The 25,236-nt window shown below is 39.0% G+C and overlaps 1 protein-coding gene across 1 annotated transcript in view; it reads right to left on the reverse strand.

Annotated features, from left to right (window-relative positions):
* Positions 1-1,622: 1,622 nt before the first annotated feature.
* The window catches only part of LOC114104931 (uncharacterized), a 343,694-nt gene continuing 320,080 nt past the window's right edge, over positions 1,623-25,236 (reverse strand). The window contains exons 44-54 of the mRNA XM_071610374.1: positions 19,369-19,461; positions 18,977-19,291; positions 17,594-17,908; positions 10,862-10,903; positions 10,458-10,772; positions 10,206-10,265; positions 9,726-9,863; positions 9,159-9,254; positions 8,482-8,565; positions 6,838-6,984; positions 1,623-1,866 (exon numbers count right to left, since the gene is read on the reverse strand). Of these exons, the coding sequence (XP_071466475.1) occupies positions 1,748-1,866; positions 6,838-6,984; positions 8,482-8,565; positions 9,159-9,254; positions 9,726-9,863; positions 10,206-10,265; positions 10,458-10,772; positions 10,862-10,903; positions 17,594-17,908; positions 18,977-19,291; positions 19,369-19,461 (1,724 nt within the window). The 3' untranslated portion in view covers positions 1,623-1,747. The remainder of the gene's footprint in view (positions 1,867-6,837; positions 6,985-8,481; positions 8,566-9,158; positions 9,255-9,725; positions 9,864-10,205; positions 10,266-10,457; positions 10,773-10,861; positions 10,904-17,593; positions 17,909-18,976; positions 19,292-19,368; positions 19,462-25,236) is intronic.

Raw genomic sequence — 25,236 nt, forward strand, 5'->3', positions numbered from 1 at the left:
ATGTAAATACTATGTAAATATTGTCCAATAGAACTCCTAGTTATTAAGTGTCTGATTATGACTTTAATCCAATTTAGCTTACTGGATTGATAAGTGATATGAAAAGCATACCCCTCCCTGCCCTCACCCCACCTCAAATCCCCCCAAACAATGCAATTAAAACTGGGAGAAATGGGGTAGGAAAAGGTGAGTACCACAAGGGCCATTCCAGAGACATGTATAAAACACATATTTGCAAAAGAATCTTACATGTTTAGAAAACAGTTTGTTATTGATTATTCTTAAAACTGACTGAATGTGTAGCTAATGAGGCTCAGCATGAAGATAGAATTCCAAATGTGGATACTTCATAGCCTAAGCTAAGGGCTTTGAACTTTTTAATATAGTGAAATATTTCCAAAAAATTTTTTAGAGAGAGAGAGAGAGAGAGAGAGAGAGAATTTTAAAAAAATATTTATTTATTTATTTTTTTAGTTTTTGGGGGACACACACCTTTGTTTGTATGTGGTGCTGAGGATTGAACCCGGGCCGCACACATGCCAGGTGAGCGTGCTACTGCTTGAGCTACATCCCCAGCCCCAAATTTTGAATTATAGAAGTATATGGAAAGTTTTTGAAAAATAACTGTACATATGGTTTATGATTGTAGATTTTTTTTCATAATTTCATGTACATTATTTTATTTTTAAATAATATTTAAGTTAAAAAAGAATAGAGAAAGTCAGACTCAGAAAGTCAAAGTCAAATGTTTTCTCTCATATGGGGAAGCTAGAGGGAAATAAGGAAATTTATAAAGGGGGTATCCAAAGAAAATAGAAGTGAGTTCAGTGGAGTAGAGGAAGAGAACTGAGGGGGGAGGAAGAGGGACAGGGAAAAGAAGAAATGCAGGATGAAATTGACCAAATTATTTTATGTACATATACAAACATACCACAGTGAATTGAGTATCTATGAAGCACCAATTAAAAATCAATAAATAAATAGAATGGAGACCAGTAGAGTAGTGACCAGGAATAAGGGAAAGGGAGGAGAGGAGGGAAAGTGGAAGTACTGGAGATCATAATGGAGCAAATTATATTATATGAATATATATATTAAAATGAACCTCATTATCATGTATAATAAAACACTAATAAAAACATAAAAAACTCATAAAGGAAAAGGGAGAAATCACAAAAAATAGTAAAGACAATCTTGATTTAATATTACACAGAAGGCAGATATGGAAACATTCATTCTGCTTGCATGTGTATAACTAAATTTTGGAAATGGCTGTAGAGAATAATGAGCCTGTAGCATAGAGAATTGCAATGCTTGGTCTACTTACTCTTTTCTGATTCCAATAAATATGTGAAGATGGTCTGGGGTGAAAAAAATTCATTGTATGTACAGCCACTTAGAAAATTTTTGCAATTTTTTTGGGAAAAACTTTGTTCAGGACTGCATTTCAGTTTCATGATATTCATGAGAAGAATGAATATCTGTCCATCTAAAGGAAGCAACTATGGGACAGAATGGTGGGAGATCTCATGTGAGATCCATTCAGTTCAAACGCTGAATTTTCAGAGGTTGCTGAGAGTAAATGTACTCATGTTAAGAGAACAAAACTTGTCTTTGAGGCTCAGAGTATTTATTATGTATAAGGGATACATGTAAAACATTGCTGAAATGAAGACAGAATTCTCTTTTATTAAGAAGAAATAATATAAAGAGTTCTCTGCAGACTTGGTTGCTCTAAAAAATAGCACTACGTGGTGTTAGGCTCAACATCATCATATCCAGGGTCATCTTGTCTCAGGACCAATGAGGATGCTGTCTCTTCTGTGTTAGAATTATCAGCTTCTCTGAGAGACTGAGGAGAGGTGCCTGAAACAGTTAGAGAATCCTGGTTTTAGTGGTGACAAAATGACAATACAGAGACCTCTTGTAGGATGAAAGACTAGTAGAATGGCTACAAAATATCTATGGGGAACCCGAACTTTTCTGGAAGGATTAATAGAGCTATATCACAGGAACTCTGCTCTGTCCAAATGCCTTGATTTCAATGAGAAGGAGGATGGTAGAAGCAACTATGGGACAGAATTGTGGGAGATCCCATGTGAGATTCATTCAGTTCAAACACTGAATTTTCAGAGGTTGCTGAGAGTAAATATACTCACATGAGCACCCTCTCTTCCATACTAGGCTGATTCCTTAAGCACTCCAAGCAGAAGATGACCTCCCTTGATTCCTCAGTACCTCAATAACAGACCACACTTGACCTCACAGTATTCATGACAACAATTTGGGTCCTTTGGCAGATGCTGAAGTGGGGAAGCTCAATTAAATTCAATAGTTTCCTGTTTCCCATGGACCACATGCCCATGCGCAAGTAGGAAGCCCAATCCCAAGAAATAACACCATATGTTATTTGAAACAATAAGACAAAAATCATTCCTTCTAGCATGAAAATTTCAATATTCTCTAGTTAAGGCTATTGCACATTATGCATTAATAGTGGGACATGTCAACTAGAAAGCACATTTAGCTATGTGCTTTCCTCAAAATAGGTGAAAGTTTGTTCAGTACACAAAAATCAATAAATATAAATCATCACATAAATAAACTTAAGTACAAAAAATCACATGACCATCTCAATAGACAGAAAAAGTCATTGACAAAAATCAGCACTCACTCATGTTAAAAACATGGAAGAGGCAGAGCATAGTGGCACGTGCCTGTAATCCCAGTGGCTTGGGAGGCTGAGACAGGAGGATTACGAATTCAAAGCCAGCCTCAGCAACGGAGAGGTGCTAAGCAACTCAGTGATACCCTGTTTCTAAATAAAATACAAAATAGGGCTGGGGATGTGGTTCAGTGATTGAGTGCCCCTGAGTTCAAGTTCAATCCCTGTTATCCCCCCCAAAACATGGAAGACACTAGGAATAGAAGGAAAGTGTCTCAAACTCATGAAGGCTGTAAGTGACCAACTGAAAACCAACATCATAATGGATGGAGAGAAAATAAAAGCATTTATTCTAAAATCAGGAGCAGGACAAGGATTTAAACTCTTACCACTTCTATATATTTCTTGTAGTTTTAGCCAGAGAAGTTAGGCAAAAGGAGAAAATTAAAGGGATAACAAAGGGAAAAGAAGTAAAATTATTTTCATTTGCAGTTGATATGATTCTATTCATATAAGACCCCTAAATCTCTACCAGAAAACTTTCAGAAATGGTAAACAAATTCAGCAAAATAGCAGGACACAAGATCAACATACAAACATTCATAGATTTTTCATGTTGAGCGCTGTGTTGCAAACTATAATCCCAGCAATTGGAGAGGCTGACAAGAGGATTGCAAGTTTAAGACCAGTCTCTGCAACTTAATGAGGCCCTAAGCAACTCTGTGAGACCCTGTCTCAAACAAACAAACAAACAAACAAAACCCAAAAGGGGTAGGGATGTAGCTCAGTGGTAAAACAGTCTGGTTTAAATTTCTAGAACCAAACAAACAACACCAAAAAAACAAAACAAAAGAAAAGAAAACAAAAAAAACCCCACAAAAAAACAAACCAACAAAAAGAAAAACCAAAAACTGAGACCAAAAGCAAAACTTAATAGATTTGCTATATACCAATAGTGAACCCAATACAAAATAAAAAACCACAGAAAAATGATTCCATTCATAATATCCTCTAAAAACCAAAAACCAAAACCAAAACCTGGTAATAAGGGTAACCAAGGTGGTAAAAGACCGCTAAGATAAAACTATAGATCACTGAAGAATGAAATTGAGAAAGATCTTAGAAGATGGAACGACATCCCTTGTTCTTCAATTAGCAGATTTAATATTGTTAAAGTGGTCATACTCCCAAAAGCAATCTACAGATTCATTGCAATCCCCATTAAATATCAATGACATTATTCACAGAAGTAGAAAAAAATCAGTCCTAAAATGAATATGGAAGAATAAAAGATCCAGAATAGTTAAAGCGATACTGAGCAAGAAGAACATGCTGGAAACATCACACAATTTTCAATCTCAAATATATTACAGTTTTATAGTAACAAAAATAGCATGGTACTGGCATAAAAACAGAAGACAAAGAAATAGAAGACAGAAATAAGCCCAAATAAATATTTTCATCTAATACTTGACAAAGGTGCCCAAAACATATGTTGGAGAAAAAATAGCATTTATAACAAATGGTGCTGGAAAACTGGATGTCCATGTGTAGAATAAAACTAGACCCCTATCTCTCACCCTGTACAAAAGTCAACTGAAAATATATCAAAGACCTAGGAACTTTGCAACTGGTAGAATTAAAAATAGGCTCACCTCTCTAACATGTTGCTATAGTTACCTTATTAAGACTCCTAAGACTCAAGTAATAAAATCAAGAATCAACATGTGGGATGGCATCAAATTAAAATGTTTCTGCACAGCAAAGGAAACAAGAGCATGAAAAGGGAGCCTATGAAGTGGGAGAAAGTCTTCTGTCAGCTACTCCTTTAACAGGGGATTAATACCTAGAATAAATGAAGAACCTAAAAAGTTAACACCCCCCAAACAATTAACCCAATCAATCAATAAATAGATGTTTCTTAAAAGAATAAATACAAATGACCAACAAATAATGTCTCTAGCAATCAAGGGAATAAAAATCAAAACTACATTGTGATGTCATCTAGCCCCTGTTAGGATGGCAATCATCAAGAATACAAATAATAAATGCTGGTGAAGATGCGGGGTAAAAGTACATCGTTGGTGGTATTGCAAATTAGTACAATCATTTTTGAAATCAGTATGGAGATTCATCAAAAGACTAGGAATCACAATATGACATAACTCTCTCTCCTTGTTTTTTTTTTTTGTACCAGAGATTGAACCCAGATGTGCTTAACCACTGAGCCACATTTCCAACCCTTTTTAATATTTTATTTAGAGACTGGGTCTTGCTGAGTTATTTAGGGCTTCACTAAATTGCTGAGGCTGGCTTTGAACTCCCGATCCTCCTGCCTCAGGCTCCAAAACCCCTGGGATACAAGTCATTCCTTAGTTTTCATCCAAGGATATAGGCATATCAATGTTTATAAAATCACAATTCACAATAGCCAAGTTATGAAAATAGCATGGGCACCTGTCAATAGATGAATGATAAAGAAAATTGGCAAATATACAAAATGGAATTTTACTCAGCTATAAGAAATGAAATTATTGCATTTTCAGGTAAATGAATGGACCTGGAGAATATCATGCTAAGTGAAATACACCAAACTGAAAAATCCAGAAGTTGGATATTCTGTCTCTTACGCAGAAGCTGGGACAAAATAAGGAAATAAAAAGGGGGGTATCCTATGAAAGTAGAAATCAGTGGAATAGAGTAAAAAGATTGACAAGGAGGGAGGAAAAGATAGCAAAAGGGAGGAATTATGGAATGAAATCGACCAAATTTTGTTATGTATATACATAAATATACCACAGTGAATTTCACCTTTATGTATGTCTATACAGCACCAGTTTAAAAAAACTATAAATAATCATAAGAATGATTGGTAGAGTAGAGAAGGGGGAGCAGAAGAAGAGAGAGCAGAAGAAAAGTGGAGTATTAGGGGTTGAAATGGAGAAAACTTTATTTCATGCATGTATGACTATGTAAAAATTAACCCTACTATTCTACTATTATGTAGAACTATAATGTACTAATAAAACATTAAAAAGTAAATAAATAAGTGTTGGTGAGGATGTGAGGAGTAAGAAACACTCATACATTCTTGGTGGGACCACAAATTAGTACAATCACAGGACTAGGGTCCCTGCTATTCCACTTGTTGATATTTATAAAAGAGCTGAATTCAGCATATTACAGTGATATAGGTATATCTATGTTTATAACAGTAGAATTCATAGTAACCAAGTTATGGAACCAGCCTAGGTGTCTGTCAAGGAATGAATAGATAAAAAAAATGTGATTGCACACAAACACACACACACACACACACAGTTCCATTTAGACATAAAGAAAAATGGAAAAATGGATAATGGATGGAACTGGAGAAAATCATGCTAAATGAAATAAGCCAGACTCAGGAAGTTAAGGGTTGAATGTTTTCTCTCATATGCAGAAACTAGAGGGAAATAAGAAATAAAAAAATCTGGGGGAGATCTCATGAAAATACAATAACAGTGGAGTCGAAGGGGATTGAGGGGGAGGAAGAGGGGAAGGAAAAGGAAGAAACTCTGGAATGAAATTAACCAAATTATGCTATTTGTGTGCTTGGATATGTCACAATGAATTCTATGTTTAAATATAACTGTGATGCAATAGCTAAAAAACAATAAATAAATAGAAGAAAGATCAGTTGAATAGAGGAAGGGGATCAAGGGGAGGCTGGGAAAGGAGAAGCATTAGATATTTAAATGGAGCAAATTATGTTAAATGTATTTATGAATATGTCAAAATGAATGCTACTATTATGAATAATTATAATTCACTAATAAAAACTCTAGAAAGCTTTCCAAATTACTTCTCACATACTTGTTGTCTGAACATAGGTGTTAGTTTGTTGTGTGAAAATTGGAACAAAGCCACAAAGTCTCTGCAGCTCATATATACATGTCTCTATCCCATGGCCTGTGTGTGCAGACAGAGAACACAATATTTATCTCCTTTCAGAAGAAATACAACAGCTTCAATAAACTGTTGTTTATTGAAAAATGGAAGAGATGACATCATCTTGGTTTACAAGGCTACCTAGATTCTTGTAATAAAAGAAAATGGTTCTTTAACATGTCCAAATCCATCTTTTCCATGACAATAATGCAGGACAACTGGAGAGAGAGCTATCCACATACCTGTCTGAGAATACCTGGCACCACCTCCCTCTTCTGGGAAAAAAGTTTTCTCCTTCATTCCAGAGGAAGAAGGAATTTCAGAAACAGGTAACTCTTCAACATCATCATAACTATTACTGGTGGCATCTGCATGCTGCCCTGCAGGTTCTGAAAACAGAGAGTAAGTGGAAGAGCAAGATACTTGTTAGTTGCAGGAAGCCATCCATGAAATACATGAGGACCTTCTCTCACCTTGGAAGCCAAGGAGGGATAGGCCTGGCATTGGGAACTTTCTGTGGCTTTCCCAGGGCAATAGATCACCTAATGCATATGACCTTTCCCTCCACTGTGCTAGAAAGGTTCCTCATAGTAGGACTAGAGATGGGCATATCCTATTAGGAACTGGTCAGCCCACCTTTATCCTAGTTTGGTAAAGAATATGCTATGGAAGGCCTTTGATGTTTCCTGATATAAATAAAGCAGGTGTGGGCTCCATTTTGTCCAGAAGCTCAATTCGTTTGATTAGCTTGCTTGTCCTATCCCCGCTTTTGAAACTACTTTCTGTGTTCTGTGATTTTTCGGCCATTTTATTTCTCTTAGCTTTTATTTCTCATTTCACCGAGGGGAACCCCATTCCTATCACTAGGGGGTTAGTCAAGGTGATGTCTTCAGTCTCTTCTAATGCAGAGATTCTAATAGCTGATAAATATAGGCACCATATTCCAAGGTTGTCCCAAAGGCATAATTGATCTCTGTATTCTTAGAAACCACGTAAATCATCTAAATATTTCAGTATACTAAGGTCAATAATATTTTACTAACATTATTCCACAAAACATCGATAAAAGTTATGCTGAGTTTGAGGCACTCTTTTCAGGCATGTGGTAGAGGGTTGAAAAAATATGTACGTATCAGTGAGTCAGGGAGATTTCATCAGGATTAAGGAGAATGCATGTTGTTCATATGGCCTCTGAGGCAATGGAGACACAGTGCTGTCCAGAAGAGAAACCTGGCTTTCTGTCTCCCACACATAGGCTATCCTACTAATTCCAATTCCAGGAGGCATGGGTTTCAACCTCCTCTACTGCTCTGCTGTCCTTAAGATTCATCTTGACAGAGCACTCCTGGACATGCCTCATCTCAGGAACTCTCCATTTTTACCACTTGGGGAAGATCCAGGATGTCTTCCTTTCTTAGGTCTACAAAGGTGTAGACAAGAGCTAAGTGATTGATAAGTACAGATATCACACACTCCATGTGTTTCAGGGATTATGAAGATCATTATTTAGTATCACTTAAACCACAAAATGGTGCATACATCCCTCTATTTCAGGATCAAAACCTCAAATCCATGCTTCTCAATGTCCTCTTTCACCAAGAAATTTTTGAGATGATCAGGTTCAAATGTTCTTTTTAAAATTATGACCTTGGGTTTTTACAATGATATGTTTGAAGTATACCTATGACCATAAGGAAGTAGCTATGGAAACTAACAGATTAGAATGTAATCTTTCCTTTTCTAGATGACAGAGAGGGTGGAGAGGAAAAAAAAATAGTTGTGAACCAGACAGAAGAGACCCTTCCCATCCTAATCATAGAAAGTTTTTCTCAGATGATAACCTCCTCCTCACCCCCACTATCCAAGGGAAGACTTGTCTCTACTACCTGGGGCAGATTCGGGGTCTCCATTCTCCTCACTGTCCCCTGGGTTATAGGGTAGCTCAGTTGCTGAGCCATTAGACATGGTTCCTAGTAGAGAGAAAACATCATAGAAAAACACAGTAGGAGGTCCAGAAGAAATTTTGGTTTATGGTTCAGAAGAAATTTTGAAGCTTCATACTTGTAGAGAGAGGGCTTGGAGCTCTTGCCATTGGAGGATGCTGAGAATTGTTACAGTGGTCCAGAAATATTCCTAAAAGTTCATGTTTTAAATGATTGGTCCACAGGTTGGTGGTAATGGAAAAGGTAAAACCTTTAAGGAGCTGGGACTAGTGGGAGGTATTAAGTTGTTGGGAACATGGTCTTGAAAAGGATTATAGGATGCTAATCTCTTCCTCTTTTTATTGGTTTGCTGGTCACTATGAGGTGAGCATCTTTGCCCCACTACTTGCTCCCAGCATGATATGCTGCCAGGTTACCATGGAGTAAAACATCTGAAAATGTGAGTCAAAATAAATAAATATTTCCTCCTTATAATTTGATTATCTTAGGCATTTTATTTCAGTAATAAAAAGCTATCTAATATGCCATGTGTGGCAGGGTTAGTCATGTTGTCTTTGCTTACTGAAGATTCCCACACTGATGGCAAACTCATGCAAAGAAAAGGAGGCTATGGAACACACCTGGGCTGTTTAGCAGGCTCTCATTTTCTGGATTTATTGAGTGATCTATCTCCTGGTACAGGACTTCATCAACAGCAGCTTCAAAAGTGGATAAGGCTGTGGAAAGCAGAATGAGTTCAGATATTGCTCCTAGAAGTCTTTCCTTTACCAACAGACAAAATCTTCTCCAATGCACACTCTTGGAGATACCCTCTGAGCTAGGGACTTCATGGTCCTGAAGATTCAAGTGATGATCAGGATAATTGGGTTCTCCTGAGCTTATGGTCCCTTTCTTTATCTTTGTGATCATTGGGATAGAACTAGATTTCCTGGCCACCACTGGATCTTATACCCAGTCTCCACTAGCACTCTTCATATGGGAAACCATCATATTTGGGGCATTGGGGCTTCATTTTTTAACCTAGGATGAATTCATGTGTTCTAAATCTCCAAGTCCATGTAGAGAAGTTTTTCATATAATCAGAACAAGGTAAAACGTATACTTAAAAAACAAAACAAAACAAAACCCCACAATTGACCCTATATTATCCCTGCATACTTTCTGGTCACAGCATTCCTATGCCCCACCTTGGTGCTTTGCTCTCCATCTGAGCAGCTGAGTTCCCAGGATGATTAGGACCAGAAACAGAAGGGCTCCCAGGATCATGCAGAGGATCCCAGGTAAGGAGAAGATGCCAGGGACAGGGGCTGAGGCTGAACTGGTGCCTGAAGAAGAAAAGGGCCATGAGTCTTTAGAGAGGATCATAAGCTCAGGAGAACCCAATTATCCTGGTCATCACTTGAATCTTCAGGACCATGAAATCTCTAGCTCAGTCATCATAGATCTGCCTGAATCCCAGGATATTGCCACCCTAGATCCTGATCTGGGCTGTGTCAACTATCTTCTGAGTCTAGTTTGAAGGGTTTTCCATAAAGTGAATGTGTGTGAGGCTTTGGAGCTCTCTGCTACAACTTAATAAAAATGATGGCTTCTTTTAACACCTGATCATCAGGCCTGTGTAGACTCTATAGGGCAGAACACTGAAAATCTACTTAACTCCTTATTACCTGATTCAGAGTAAAAGAACCACTTATTTCTAGGAGTGGGGTGAATTCGTGTCCTTTTACCTGGGAAGAAGAGAAGGAAAATGGAATCATTGCATTGTGCTGGTCTGGGAATGTCATTCCTGCCCACCCATCACCACTGGCACATGGTTCTCTTCCAGATGCCAAGAGTTCAGGGCAGCAGGGCAAACTGGGAAGCCCTTTGGATGCAAACACACTTCAACCCTGTCCCCCCGTCCTGGTCTTGCTACTCACCAGAGCACCTCACACCAGCGTCCTCCTCATGCTTGCAGTCACTCTGTCCCCAGGGTGCTGCAGCACAGGCCCACAGGGAGGGCTCCCTGCCCCTGCACTGCACCTCATCCAGCCAGATGCTTCCATTTCCAGGGCCAAATGCAGCTTCTCCTGGGGCTTCCAGGGCAGAGCCACAGCCCAGCTGCTGACACACCACCTCAGCCTCTGCCAGGCTCCAGGAGTCATCACACACAGTGCCCCAGGCACCTTCATACCAAACCTCCACTCGCCCTGAGCACTCGCTGTCTCCTCCCCTGAGTTGGAGCTTCTCTTTGTCTGAAAAGGCAGCAGCACCTCCTCTTACTCCCTGGTGGGAGGAAAGGAGCCCCTGGAAGCCATGGGGAAGGTGTGAGGGGATGAGGTACCTGTGCAGGGTGCAGTGGCTGGACAGCTCTTGGGTCTGTTTCCTGCAGGAGCAGACAGTGGGGAAGCACTGGTAAGTAGCAGTTGGTGGGATCCTGCCCCAAGACAAGGCTCTCTAAGGTCCTGGGCTCAGTTCAGGTGACAGGTGGAGACAACAGGCTTCACAAGCAGTCTCAGGTCCTGGGTTACTGAGACATCCCCTGGAGCATATCCCTTTCAGCAGCTGAAATTTTATCAGTTTACTTGTTTTTTTCTGTGCCCATAATGTGAAAAAACACAAACATGATCATGCACATGCTCATATATGTATACTCAAACACACAGAGAGACACACATAACTCAGAAAGAAAACTTTACTAGAAAGGGACCTTACCTAATTCTCTCTGTTCCTGTGAACAGGACAGTGCCTGGCATGTTGAATGCCTTTCTTAGAAGTATGTATGGGTGACTTTCTACGAATGTTATGAACAGTGGCTTATAAATATTTACTGATTAAATGAATAGAGGAGTAAAATCTGCTGAAAAAATTTTTTTTTGAATTCATGCTAACCAGAAAGGTAATAAAGAGTAAGTTAATATCAATGTCTTGTGGTAACAAATATTAGACATTTAAAATATAAGTACTGAGTAATCCCCAAAGTAATTTGTACTCAATATCCCTCATTGTTTATAAAAATTACAAACATTAAAAGTATTTATTTAAATTAATTAACATTATTATTTTAAATAAATTAAAAGTATTTTTTACATAAACAAAGCAAGTAGAATTTAGAGAAAAGTTAACAAGTAGATAATAGTCGGTAAGATAGAAACGTTTGCATAAACAGGTAGTACACTGAGGAAAATTAACTCATGAAAGGACATAGAGGTAACATCTAGCAAGCAAAACAAAACAAAAGAATACATAAAAAAGCAAAATGACACTAAAAAAACATACATGGCACTTTTCCTAAAAAACCATCACGGGTATACATTATTCCCATTACTCTTATCAACCTCCTACCCTATGCAGAGAACATCTCTAGAAACTTCTCTTGGGTGGCTACTCACTTTTAGGATTGGATGTTTCACTATTTCTCAATATGTGAAGTCTATTGTAAGGGGAAAAATACATCAATACCTAATCTTATAATTTATTATCACTTCAGCCTCTACAGGGAAAAGGAAAAAAATAAGGTGAGGAAAGAGAAGAAAAGGAAAAAAGTAAGCATTTGCTTTTGGAACATTTACCATCATATGCCATTGCATTCTCCTTGGATTTCAGGCATTTCCTAGCATAGGTTTGTGGGCTTTGTTTGTTTTTTGATTTTTAAGCTTCTGTATGTTCTTTGACTTTAGATTAATGGTCAAGTTATAAAAAAAATCCCAGTGTTTTTTATCAAGATATGAAATACCAATTGACAACAATTGTTCCTACAAAGTTATATGACAATATCTGTTCAAAAAATAGATATTCTGTGATCTTACAACCATTGGCAGTCATCTTGTAGTAATAAACCTACTAGTATATAGTGTTACATGTGCAAGGACATTTGTTACAATATTGTTTGTAGAAGGGAAAAATAGAAAAGAATTATAAATTAATAGCAAAATGATTATGCAAATTGTAATGCTAATCTCTTAAGAATGTAACATCATGGTGTTGTTTTACAAATGAGTGAGCTCTACTTGAGGAATATCCACAATATATTGTTAAGAAAGCCAATGTAACAATAGTAAGTATGATATAATTCCAATATTATAAAACCAAATAAAAAGACACCATAGGATAAATGCTTTTATCACTATATGGCTTAAGATAGGATTTCATGAAAATAGAGGGTTGGGAAAAATTTTGATTTTTAAGTCCATTAATCCTATTTAAATCAGGGGAATATGGAATATAAATAGATAAGAGTTTGTGCAATGTCACTAATGTACTCTCTATATTTATATATGTCTTTATATTTATTTATATGTCTTTATATTTATTTATATGTTTGTATTTAAAGACTCTTTATATTTATTTATATGTCTTCCTTGATTTGGATGAGTAAGGTTTTGGTAATTCAGTGTAATAGAAAAAATATTGTTTAACTCTACAGCAAAAACAAACTAGAGGGAAGAACATAAATCCCTTAGTGTTAAGCATGTGGCTGATTCTGTGAAGAGAGCAAAAAAGAGCACAGCATAAGAGAAGATGGGGTGGTCATCCCTTCATGCCTCTAGTGCTCGTTGTCCAGACAGACAGCATTACTCATTCCCTGGGGGGCCTCACATGGAGAGGTTGTTTAGTGTTACGCAGCACTAAAAAATGACAAAATCATGGAATTGCAGGGAAATGGATGGCATTAGAGCAGATTATGCTAAGCGAAGCTAGCCAATCCTTAAAAAACAAATGCCAAATGTCTTCTTTGATATAAAGAGAGCAACTAAGAACAGAACAGGGAGGAAGAGCATGAGGAAAAGATTAACATTAAACAAAGATGAGTGGGGGGAGAGAAAGGGAGAGAGAAGGGAAAGCATATGGAAATGGTAGGAGACCCTCAATGTTACACAAAATTACATATAAGAGGTTGTGAGGGGAAAGGGGGGGAAACAAGGGAGAGAATTGAACAACAGCAGATGAGGTAGAGAGGGAAGGTGGGAGGGGAGGGGAGGGGGGATAGTAGGGGATAGGAAAGGTAGCAGTATACAACAGTCACTAATATGCCATTATGTAAAAATGTGAGTGTGTAACCGATGTGATTCTGCAATTTGTATTTGGGGTAAAAATGGGAGTTCATAACCCAATTGAGTCAAATGTATGAAAGATGATATATCATGAGCTTTGTGATGTTTTGAACAAGCAATAAAAAAAAAAGAATGAATCCAAACCCAATCAGTAGTAATCTGCACCCATGAATCATATCCCCAACCCCTTGAGTGGCTCACAGTCCCCTCCCCTTTCTATGGGGGAAGTCCTTCAAAGCCTGAGAACAAGCTGACTACATATTCCCTGGCAATTTTTGCTAATTAGGCTAATTAGAGACATGAGACATGGTTTCCAGTTGTTTCTGCATCTGGGAGCCACAAAGAAATGGGCCAGTGTCACTTCTAAATGCAGCTCACTGACACACACAGCAATACATTAATCAACTTGCTAGTCAAATGAGCTTATTTCCAGCATTAAATAGACAATATGTTGTAGAAGACAAAGACCACTAAAGACTTTTGGAAGAGTCTAAGCAACAAGTGATCTTTCATGAATTAAGATGAGAGTGGGAAGAAAGGAGTAGAAGGATTTAGGACATGGTTTCTGGTAGAGACATAGACCTTGCTACTACATTGAAACTGGAGGGAGAGTGAAATGGAGACATGAATGTAGACTGAGAATAAGTAATTGAGCACAGCAATGGCATTAACAGAGATGGGGAATAGAACAAGGAGAAAAAGTTAGTGGCAGGGATTGAAGGATTAGAAAAAAACACTCTATTTTGAAAACTAAAGTTGAGCTGTCTATCATATATTCAAGTGAGGGTACATTAGCAATGAAATATAGGAGTTTGGACCTAAGGGCAGAGATCAGCTATGGAGGTTTATATTGGGAGCTGTCATTGAAATGATATAATTTAAGGCCATGAATCCCAATGAGATAAGGAAAGGAAGATGGAGCTAAGGAAGAGTACAGAGTCTAAAATTTAGATATATAACAAAGAAGTTCTAGTACTGTAAGACAGAATAATAATCAGTAAGTCAGAGTGACCATAAGGAAAAAACAAAAAAGCAGATAGACAGCTGAAAGTTTCTATTTTCCAGTGAAGTTTGAGGCAAGACCATCATTTATGTGTATGATGTGGTTAAATAACAGTGAGGGGCAGATCAGTGAATTTGTAAAATGTCATGTTAGAGAAAGAACAAGAGGACACATGAGAGAGGCACACTACAATATGGGGCCAGTGTGGAGGGCCCATCAGAGATTGGATCACAAATTCAAAGAGACAGGATAATTTTACATTATAACAGGAGACAGTACGTGTCCATGATTCATCAGTCCTTGCTTAGTCTAGTGCAGGCAGTGAAGAGTTAGGTAGTTAACTCAATATCTTGTCATTGACTGACAGAAGAGAAGGGGGAGTTGAGTGTACCTGAAGGGGGAGGATTATAATGGGGCATCTTGTTGTCTTCAGGGTAAGAAGAACATGTGCAATCATGAGGGGAGTGGAAAACTGATAGGGGAATCTGCATGAGGATAAAATATGTGGAAGGGGCTGGGGATGTGGCTCAAGTGGTAGCACGCTCGCCTAGCTTGCCGAGGCACTGGGTTTGATTCTCGGCACCACATAAAAATAAAGATATTGTGTCCACCTAAAACTGAAAAATAAATATTTAAAAAATATTTGGAAAAGGAGAATGAAGAATATGTGCCATAAGGAGAAGAGGCAATAGTTAGAGAGGGAACAATGCAAACAAGATCTCAAGCTGGACTGTTGGTGATGGTCAATAGTGTGGCCATCCAGGGAGATGGGGTGGGAGGGAGCAGAGTGATTTGACAGGAGAGAGTCAGGAATGGAGAGGCCAGGATGTTATCTCAGTGTGTTCAAGGATGTTGGAAGCACCAGGAACAGGAGACAGAGGAGCCTGGTGAGCCTGGTACTGCAGCCTTCCTGGATGACGGGGAGTGACCAGGTTGGAGATTGACACCAACAGAATTGGTGGCTGGTGTCACCTCATGGGTCAAATTTCACATTGCTGGACATGGAGAAAAAGGAAATAAATTGTTGAAAATGACAAATAAAAGGAGGGATATTTTTATTTTAAGATTTGGCCCAGAAATATCCTTTTGAAAGAGACGCACAGAGCCTCCAAATGATAAGGACATCATTGTTTTCAGAGGACAGCCAGATTTTTGTGAGAACATGAAACCGAAGGGGACATTACAGGTCTTAAGAAATTGGAAGATGATAGTCTCCAATTTCCCACAGGCCCCATGGAATGTTTTCTGGGAGAGGGATGAAGTGGGCATATTAGTTTGCAGTAGCATATGGATAAAGGCTCAGAGGAGGTAGTATCAACCAAGACCTCTGGGACTGTGAGGAGATCAGTTCAAGAGAAACATAAGGGTAGAATAGGTGCCTCATTTCCCAGCAATTCCCCATAATGTGGCAGAGGAGAAGACTAATAAACAGCTTTTCAATAGGATTGCTACTGGGGCCATGCCTTGAGCTTTTTTTTTACCCATCCAGGTAATCAGGCATCACTTTCACCACCCTCTTTCTACTCTGCTCCTGATGGGATTTTATCAGTACCTCAAGGTCACCACGCTTCTCACACCTCAGTATTTACAATGACCAAATGTTATAATTACTTCCTTCCTTGGACATCTACTCCTCCTTTAGGTCTCAACCTAAATAGGATTTATCTTTTTCTCAAATTACCCATTTCCAAAGCACCTTCTACTTTTTCCTGTCACTCACATTATGGCTGGTATGTGTTATCATGTTGGAGGGTAAACTCCATGAGGACAGGGAAAGTATTTTATTCTTGTCTCTCCTCCTGCCTAGAATTAAGTTTCTACTTATAAGGCACTCCATTACTTACCATCAACAATCTTGCCTAAGAGGTTGTCTGACTGATGTAGAGTAAAAGACCATGAGCTCAAAGACAACCCACGAGTACTGGATTCCCCAAATTGTTCCTCACTCTCCTGAGGGCATTGGGTGCATGAAGTGCTTACTCCTAGCCTCAGTTTGCACATCTGGATTAAATGATCTTCATAATATCTATGAACAGTGTACCGAGAGGTTTAACCTTCATTACATGTGAAAAAAAACCTTAACATAGTGATATGATATAGCAAGTGATTTACATAATTGAGGTCAAATTTTTCACTCTACTAAGGAAATACAGAGTAATTACTAAGGAAATACAGAGTAATAAGCCTTAGGCTGCACTAGCCATTTGCTTACATGGTTTTTCAGAGGATAAATGTGGGAGACCAACCTTGCACTTGACTGAGTCACACTCCCCGGCTGGGTGCTGAGGCGCTCAGTCATAGAAATGTGGCAGAGCTTTCCCCACCCTTCTTGGGTTTGAGGGTCGGTATCTGGTGCATGGGTGTGTCTTGCTACAGCCCCATGGGTGAAGCTATGCTCACATGTTCCTTTGTAATATAACCCCTTGCCCTGTTTAGGATAGAATCTTCCATGGAAGTGCCTTGTGTGTGTATCCCCTTCTCTTACTGTGTCCTTGGGTGTGGCCTACCCAGGTGTCAGTCAACCTGCTGACAGTGGACATCGTCAAGATAGACTCAGCCTCCTGAAACCTGACCTCTTGCCTCATTTGAATAGCTTCTCCTCAATAAAAGGGGTCAGCCGTGTGCTCTCGCTCTCTCTCTTCCTGCGGACCCTTAAGGTCAGAGGAGCCATCACAGTGACCCCAAATAAAAAGGTATTTGTGTCTCTTGTGTGATTATTTAGCCCAGTTTTCCTGGAGTGACCCCTGAACCTTTTAGTTGTGAACAGAAACCCGGCAGATAAGTCCATGCTTTTACATGCTCAGTTTAATATCCATGACATTTCCCACATAAATGGCTGTCAGAACAGGTTTACTTATTTCTGTCATTCATTGAAACAAGATTGTAAATTGAGGCTTAAATAATCTCTATTCAAATGTTCATCTAGTAAAACTTATTTAAACTCATTCCTTTGGTTTGAAAGTATGAAATTTCTCTAACAACCTGTAGAGTGAGGACACAGGAATAGGGAGTAAGTCACCTGAACACATGATATAAGCTTCCTCCTTTGCAGAGCAAGATCTTTGTTTCCAGGGGTCAGAAGGACACTGCCAGAGAGAGGTGTCCGTTTTCCTACACTGGATTCCATCTACCCAACGGGGTCTAGAACCTTCTCTGAGAGGAACAGAAGAGTTGAGAATCCCACTGTTCCCACAGCCAAGCTGTCTGCAGATCACGGACAAGGTCACAGCTTCCATGGGGCTGTGGCAGACACTGCCCCATGTGTTGTTGTAGAAAACCTCCAGCCACCCAGCACACTCCTGGTCCTCGCTCACCAACCGGAGGGCCAGGAACTCTGAAACCAAGAGGAGGAAAATAGGACACAGTGAACATTCAACTCTTAGTGCTGTTTTTTCTTTATCCCTAGTTACTGAGTGCTCATTGCTAACTTTGCTGATGAAATGCCCAGTAGGTGGAAAGACAAAACTTTTATACCTTTTACCTGTTTTAATAACCTGTATGTCTCTTTCTATTTCTATGACAATGGTGTAGTGGAAAATGAACAGGCAAGAACACTGAAGTGGGGCTCTTGAAGGGAGGGAGGCAAAGCTACCTGACTAAATATATGACAGATCCTGGGAAAGGGGGTATGGACAGTGAGGTGACAGAGTAGTGAAGTCCAAGGTATGTCAGTTCCTGATCCTGGAGCTTGTGAATAGGTCACCTTGTGAGGCAAAGGGGCTTTTTAGATAAGATCAAGATAAGGATGTTTTAATAGTGAGATTATTTTAGATTATCATGAATTAACCATGTGAGCACAATCAAATCACATCCTTAGACCTGTGTTTTCAAAAGCAGACAGCAGTTTCTGGCTCTAGTCAGAGAGAGATGTGAAGAAGAAAAAATGCTCAGAGGTGTGCCAGGTGGTTGACTTAAAGAAGAAAGTGGAAAACAGGCAACTTTAAGACATTGGAAAAGGCAAGAAAATGAGTCTTCCCAGAGCCTCAGCTGAAGGCAGTCCACTGACACCTTGTCAGCTCAGGTGGACTGGGGTCAGACTTGAATTGTGTTGTTTTAAGTCATTAACTCTGTGGTAATTTATTATGGCAGCAATAGGAAACTAATACAGTGGGGTCTTGGGATGTTGCACACACAGTAACTGAAGCATGAGGTCTGCAGTCAAATGGACACTGAAGAGAATGATTGTCAGGAGGCAGGGATGAGAAGGAAGGAGCAGAAGCTCAGCTGATGCATCAGGAAATGGAAGCACCTCATCTTTTTCTGCTAGAGACACAGGCACTGTGGAATGAGCCTCTTCTCCCTCCTCCCTGCTACCAATTTCCCCTCCTCTGCCCTAAAGCTCAGGTACCATCCTGCACACCCTTCTCACTTCTCCCACCTGTGCACAGTGTGAACCACAGACCTGAGCAGATGACCCCCGCATCCTCCTTGTGCCTGCAGTTGTGCTGCCCCCAGCCCTGGGAAGGGCACTGCCACACATAGGCCTCCTCTCCTGTGCAGTTCAGCTCATCCAGCCAGATGGGCCCTGATCCCTCTTCAAAGTGAGCAGAGATGGTGGCCTCCAGGGCCACTCCACAGCCCAGCTGTCTGCACACCACATGGGCATCACTCAGGTCCCAGCTGTCATCACAGATGGAGCCCCAGGAGCCCTGCTGCAGGATCTCCACTCTCCCTGCACAGTGACTGCCCCCGTCCACCAGGCGGAGTTGTCTGCTGTCTGAGGAGAGACAGGGTCATGTCAGTGGGCATTTGCACAGGGAATGGGAAGGTTCTGGTGTTGGGGGCCTTGCTCACCTGAGCAGTTGGCAGTGTGGCCCTCTGAGGCTGTGGAGCCTGCTGGGTCAGACCAGGAGTCATTGCACTGGGGCAGCAGCTGGGTCTGGTTACCTATAGAAGCAGGTAGAGAGCAGGAAACTGAATTAAAGTACATAATAATCTAGGGATGGCATTTGAAAGTGTAGGACATGATCAGTAATTTCCTATCTTCAGAGCTGATCTCTTAATGGAGATTTCTGCTTCTGACTCAGGCAGACTCTTAGGCTTTTTATAAAATAGTAGGAATGACTTTAGGAAAATGGGAGTGTGCCAGTTCTTCTTGAGAGCATTCTACACCTTCTAGCAAAACTTTTGGAGTCAAGTTCAGAGAAAAGTAAAAACTGGGATCAGCTAGTGAATACAATTAATAATTTAGACTTAATGAACATATATAGACTATTTCATCCATCAAGGACCGAATATACTTTCTTCTCAGCAGCACATGGAATCCTTCTCTAAAATAGAACATATCTATCTTAGGCCACAAAGTAATTCTTAGCAAATACAAAAAAGTAGAGATAACACCTTGCATTTTATCATCAGATGATAATGGAATACAATTAGAAATCAATGAAAAAAATAGAAGCTACTTTAACACTTGGAGACTATGTAGTACACTATTAAATGACCAAAAGATATCAGAAGAAATCAGGGATGAAACAAAAAAATACATAGGAGTAAATGAAAATAGTGACACAACATATCAAAATCTTTGGGATACTATGAAGGCAATATTAAGAGGAGAGTTCATTGCATTAAGCTCATTCACTAAAGGAATAGAAAGTCAACAAATAAATAGCCTAATAAATCTCAAATCCCTAGAAAAAGAACAAATCAACACCAAACACAGGAAGAGACAAGAAATAATTAAAATAAGAGCTGAAATCAATGAAATTGAAACAAAAGAAACAATTAAAAAAATCAACAAAAAGTTGGTTCTTTGAAAAAAAAAATCAATAAATCCTTAGCCATGCTAAAACAAAGAGAAAATTCAAATTACTAATATTTGTTATGAAAAAAAGAAATATCACAGTGGACACTACTGAAATACAGACAATAATCAGAAACTATTTTGAAAATTTATATGCCAGTAAAATAGAAAATCTTGAAGATATCAACAAATTTCTAGAGACACATGACCTACCCAAATTGAGTTAGGAGGACATATACAATTTAAACAGATCAATTTCAAGAAATAGAAGAAGCATCAGGCATGTGGAACATGCCTGTAATCTCAGTGGCTCAGGAGGCTGAGGATGGAGGATCATGAGTTCAAAGCCAGACTCAGCAAAAGTGAAGTACTAAGCAACTCAGAGAGACTCTGTCTCAAAATAAAATACAAAATAGGGCTGGGATGTAGCTAAGTGGTCAAGTGCCTATGAGTTAAATTCCCAGTAATCCCCTTCCCCACAAAAAAGAAATAGAAGATGCCATCAAAAGTCTACCAACTAAGAAAAGTCCAGGACCAGACAAGTTCTACAAGACCTTCAAAGAAGAATACCGATATTCCTTATATTAGTCCATGAAATAGAAAAGGAGGGAACCCTTCCAACTCATTCTATGAAGCTACTATTACCATGATACCAAAACCAAGACACATCAAGGAAAGAAAACTTCAGAGCAATATCCCTGATGAACATAGATGCAAAAATTCTCAATAAAATTCTGGCAAATCACATACAAAATCATATTAAAAAGATAGTGCACTATGATCAAGTGGGGTTTATCCCAGATATATAAGGCTGGTTCAACATATGGAAATCAATAAACACAATTAATCACATCAATAGACTTAAAGAATAGACCTAGAAGGGGAATAGCTGGGTCAAATGGTGGCTCCATTCCCAGCTTTCCAAGAAATCTCCATACTGCTTTCCAAATTGGCTGCACCAATTTGCAGTCCCACCAGCAACGTACAAGTGTACCCTTTTCCCCACATCCTCGCCAGCACTTGTTGTTGTTTGACTTCATAATGGCTGCCAATCATATGATCATTTCAATAGATGCAGAAAAAGCATTTGAAAAAATGCAGCACTGCTGTTCAAGACATCAGAAAAACTAGGGATAGTAGAAACATGCCTCAACATCATAAAAGCTATATGTGCCAATCCCAAAGCCAACATCAATCTAAATGGAGAAAAACTGAAAACATTCCTTCTAAGAACTGGAACAAGACAGGGATGTCCTCTCTCACTACTCCTATTCAACATAGTTCTTGAAACTCTAGCCAGAGCAATTAGACAGGAGAAAGAAATTAAAGGGATACAAAGAGGAAAAGAAGAACTTAAACTATCCCTATTTGTTGATGACATGATCCCATATTTAGAAGACCCAAAAAAGTCCACCAGAAAACTTCTATAACTAATAAATGAATTCAGCAAAGTAGCGGGATATAAAATTAACAACCATAAACCAAACATGTTCCTATAAATCAGTGATGAATCCATTGAAAGAAATTAGGAAAACTCCCCCATTCACAATAGACTAAAAAAGTTAGAATATTTGGAAATCAATCTAACAAAAGAAGTGAAAAACCTCTACAATGAAAACTACAGAACACTAATGAAATAAATTAAAAAAGTCCTTAGAAGATGGAAATATCTCCCATGTTCTTGGACAGTAGAATTAACATTGTCAAAATGGCCATATTCTCAATAGTGCTATACAGATTTAATGCAATTACCATTAAAATTCCAATGACATTTTTTATAGAAATGGGAAAATCAGTCATAAAGTTCATTTGGAAAATAAGAGACCCCAGAATAGCCATAGCAATCCTTAGCAAGAAGACTGAAGCAGGAGGCATCACAATACCAGATGTTAAATTATACTACAGAGCTATAGTGACAAAAACAGCACGGTATTGGCACCAAAAACAGACATGAAGACCAATGGTGGAGAACAGAAGACACAGAGACAAACTTATATAAATACAGTTATTTTATACTATACAAAAGTGCCAAAAACATACATTGGAGAAAAGATATGACTCTTCAACAAATGGTCTGGGAAAACTTGCCATGCATATGTAGCAAAATATAATTGAACTCAAACTTCTCACCCTGCACAAAAATCAACTCAAAGTGGATTAAAAACTTAGGCATTAGACCCGATCTTGGCACCTAATAGAATAAAAAGTAGGCCCAAATTTATATCATGTCAGCTTAGGAACTGACTTCTTTTTTTTAATTTTTATTTTTTTTATTGTTGGTTGTTCAAAACATTACATAGTTCACACTTTGATTCAAGTGGGTTATGAACTCCCATTTTTACCCCATATACAGATTGCAGAATCACATCAGTTACACATCCATTGATTTACATATTGCCATACTAGTGTCTGTTGTGTTCTGCTGCCTTTCCTATCCTCTACTATCCCCCCTCCCCTCCCCTCCCCTCCCCTCTTCTCTCTCTACCCCCTCTACTGTCATTCATTTCTCCCCCTTGTATTATTTTCCCCTTTCCCCTCACTTCCTCTTGTATGTACTTTTGTATAACCCTGAGGGTCTCCTTCCATTTCCATGCAATTTCCCTTCTCTCTCCCTTTCCCTCCCACCTCTCATCCCTGTTTAATGTTAATCTTCTTCTCATGCTCTTCGTCTCTACTCTGTTCTTAGTTACTCTCCTTATATCAAAGAAGACATTTGGCATTTGTTTTTTAGGGATTGGCTAGCTTCACTTAGCATAATCTGCTCTAATGCCATCCATTTCCCTGCAAATTCTATGATTTTGTCATTTTTTAATGCAGAGTAATACTCCATTGTGTATAAATGCCACATTTTTTTTTATCCATTCGTCTATTGAAGGGCATCTAGGTTGGTTCCACAGTCTTGCTATTGTGAATTGTGCTGCTATGAACATCGATGTAGCAGTGTCCCTGTAGCATGCTCTTTTTAGGTCTTTAGGGAATAGACCAAGAAGGGGAATAGCTGGGTCAAATGGTGGCTCCATTCCCAGCTTTCCAAGAAATCTCCATACTGCTTTCCAAATTGGCTGTACCAATTTGCAGTCCCACCAGCAATGTACAAGTGTACCCTTTTCCCCACATCCTTGCCAGCACTTGTTGTTGTTTGACTTCATAATGGCTGCCAATCTTACTGGAGTGAGATGGTATCTTAGGGTGGTTTTGATTTGCATTTCTCTGACTGCTAGAGATGGTGAGCATTTTTTCATGTACTTGTTGATTGATTGTATGTCCTCCTCTGAGAAGTGTCTGTTCAGGTCCTTGGCCCATTTGTTGATTGGGTTGTTTGTTATCTTATTGTCTAATTTTTTGAGTTCTTTGTATACTCTGGATATTAGGGCTCTATCTGAAGTATGAGGAGTAAAGATTTGTTCCCAGGATGTAGGCTCCCTATTTACCTCTCTTATTGTATCTTTTGCTGAGAAAAAACTTTTTAGTTTGAGTAAGTCCCATTTGTTGATTCTAGGAACTGACTTCTTTAAGAAGACTCATAAAGCACAAGAAATGAAATCAAGAATCAACAAATGGGATGAATTCAAACTAAAAATCTTCACAGCAAAGGAAACAATCAAGAATGTGATTAGAGAGCCTACAAAATGGGAGAAAATTTTGCCACCTGCATCTCAGATAGAGAATTATTCTCCAGGATATATAAAGAACTCAAAAAACTCAACACCAAAAAACCAAATAACCCAATTAATAAATGGGCAAAGGCACTGAACAGACACTTCACAGAAGAAGAAATACAATTGGTCAACAAATATATGAAAAAATATTCAACATCTCTAGTAGTTAGAGAAATGAAAATTAAAACTACACTGAGATTTCCTCTCACTTCAGTAGGAATGGTTGTGGGAAGCCATCACACTATGTGACCAGCATTTTCCTTTTCTGATTGGTGAGGCTCTGTCAGTCACTTCCCATGATCTGGCCACATCAAAGTAGAGGGTGGCCCCCATCTTGAAAGTTGTAAAAATGTAGCAAAATGTGTCTTCATGCATAGGCATGCCTTCCTGCAGCCCCATGGGTCCTTCGTGATATTACACCTTTGCCCTGTTTGGGATAGAATGTTCCATGGAAATGCCCTTTGTGTGTCCCCTTCTCTTGCTCTGCCTTTGGGTGTGGCCTTCCTAGATGTCAGTCAACCTGCTGACAGCAGACATCATGAAGCTAGACTCAGACCCTTGAAACCTGACCCCTTGCCTCATTTGAATGGCTCCTCCTCCATGAAAAGGGGGTCAGCATGCGCTCTCTCTCTCTCTCTCTCTCTCTCTCTCTCTGGACCCTTGAGGTCAGAGGAGCCATCATAGGACCCTCAAAGAAAAATGTATTTCTGTCTCTTGTGTGATTATTTCATGCAGCCCCGTTCCCATGGAGTGACCCTGAGTGTTTTTGTTGCCAGGAATGCGACAAATGGAAATTATCAAGAATACAATAACAATAAATATTGGCAAGGATGTGGAGAAAAAGGTCTACTCATACATTGTAGGTAGGACTGCAAATTGGTGCAACCATTATACAAAGTGGTATGAAGATTCTTTAGAAACCTTAGAATGAAACCACCATTTGATCCAGTTATCCCACTCCTTGGCATATACACAAGGGACTTAAAATCAGCATTCTAAATCACATGGCACATCAGTGTTCATAGCAGCTCAATTCACAATAGCTAAGCTATGGAACCAACCTAGGTGCCTTTCAGCAGATGAATGGATAGAGAAGATATGATATATATATCATATCATATATATATATATATATATATATATATATATATATATATATGCATTGAAATATTACTCAGCCATAAAGAAAATGAAATTATGACATTTGCCAGTAAATGGATTGAACTGGAGAATATCATGCTAAATGAGATAAGCCAA

The sequence above is a fragment of the Marmota flaviventris genome, chromosome 3 (genome assembly GCF_047511675.1).
Source record: "Marmota flaviventris isolate mMarFla1 chromosome 3, mMarFla1.hap1, whole genome shotgun sequence".
Lineage (NCBI taxonomy): Eukaryota > Metazoa > Chordata > Mammalia > Rodentia > Sciuridae > Marmota > Marmota flaviventris.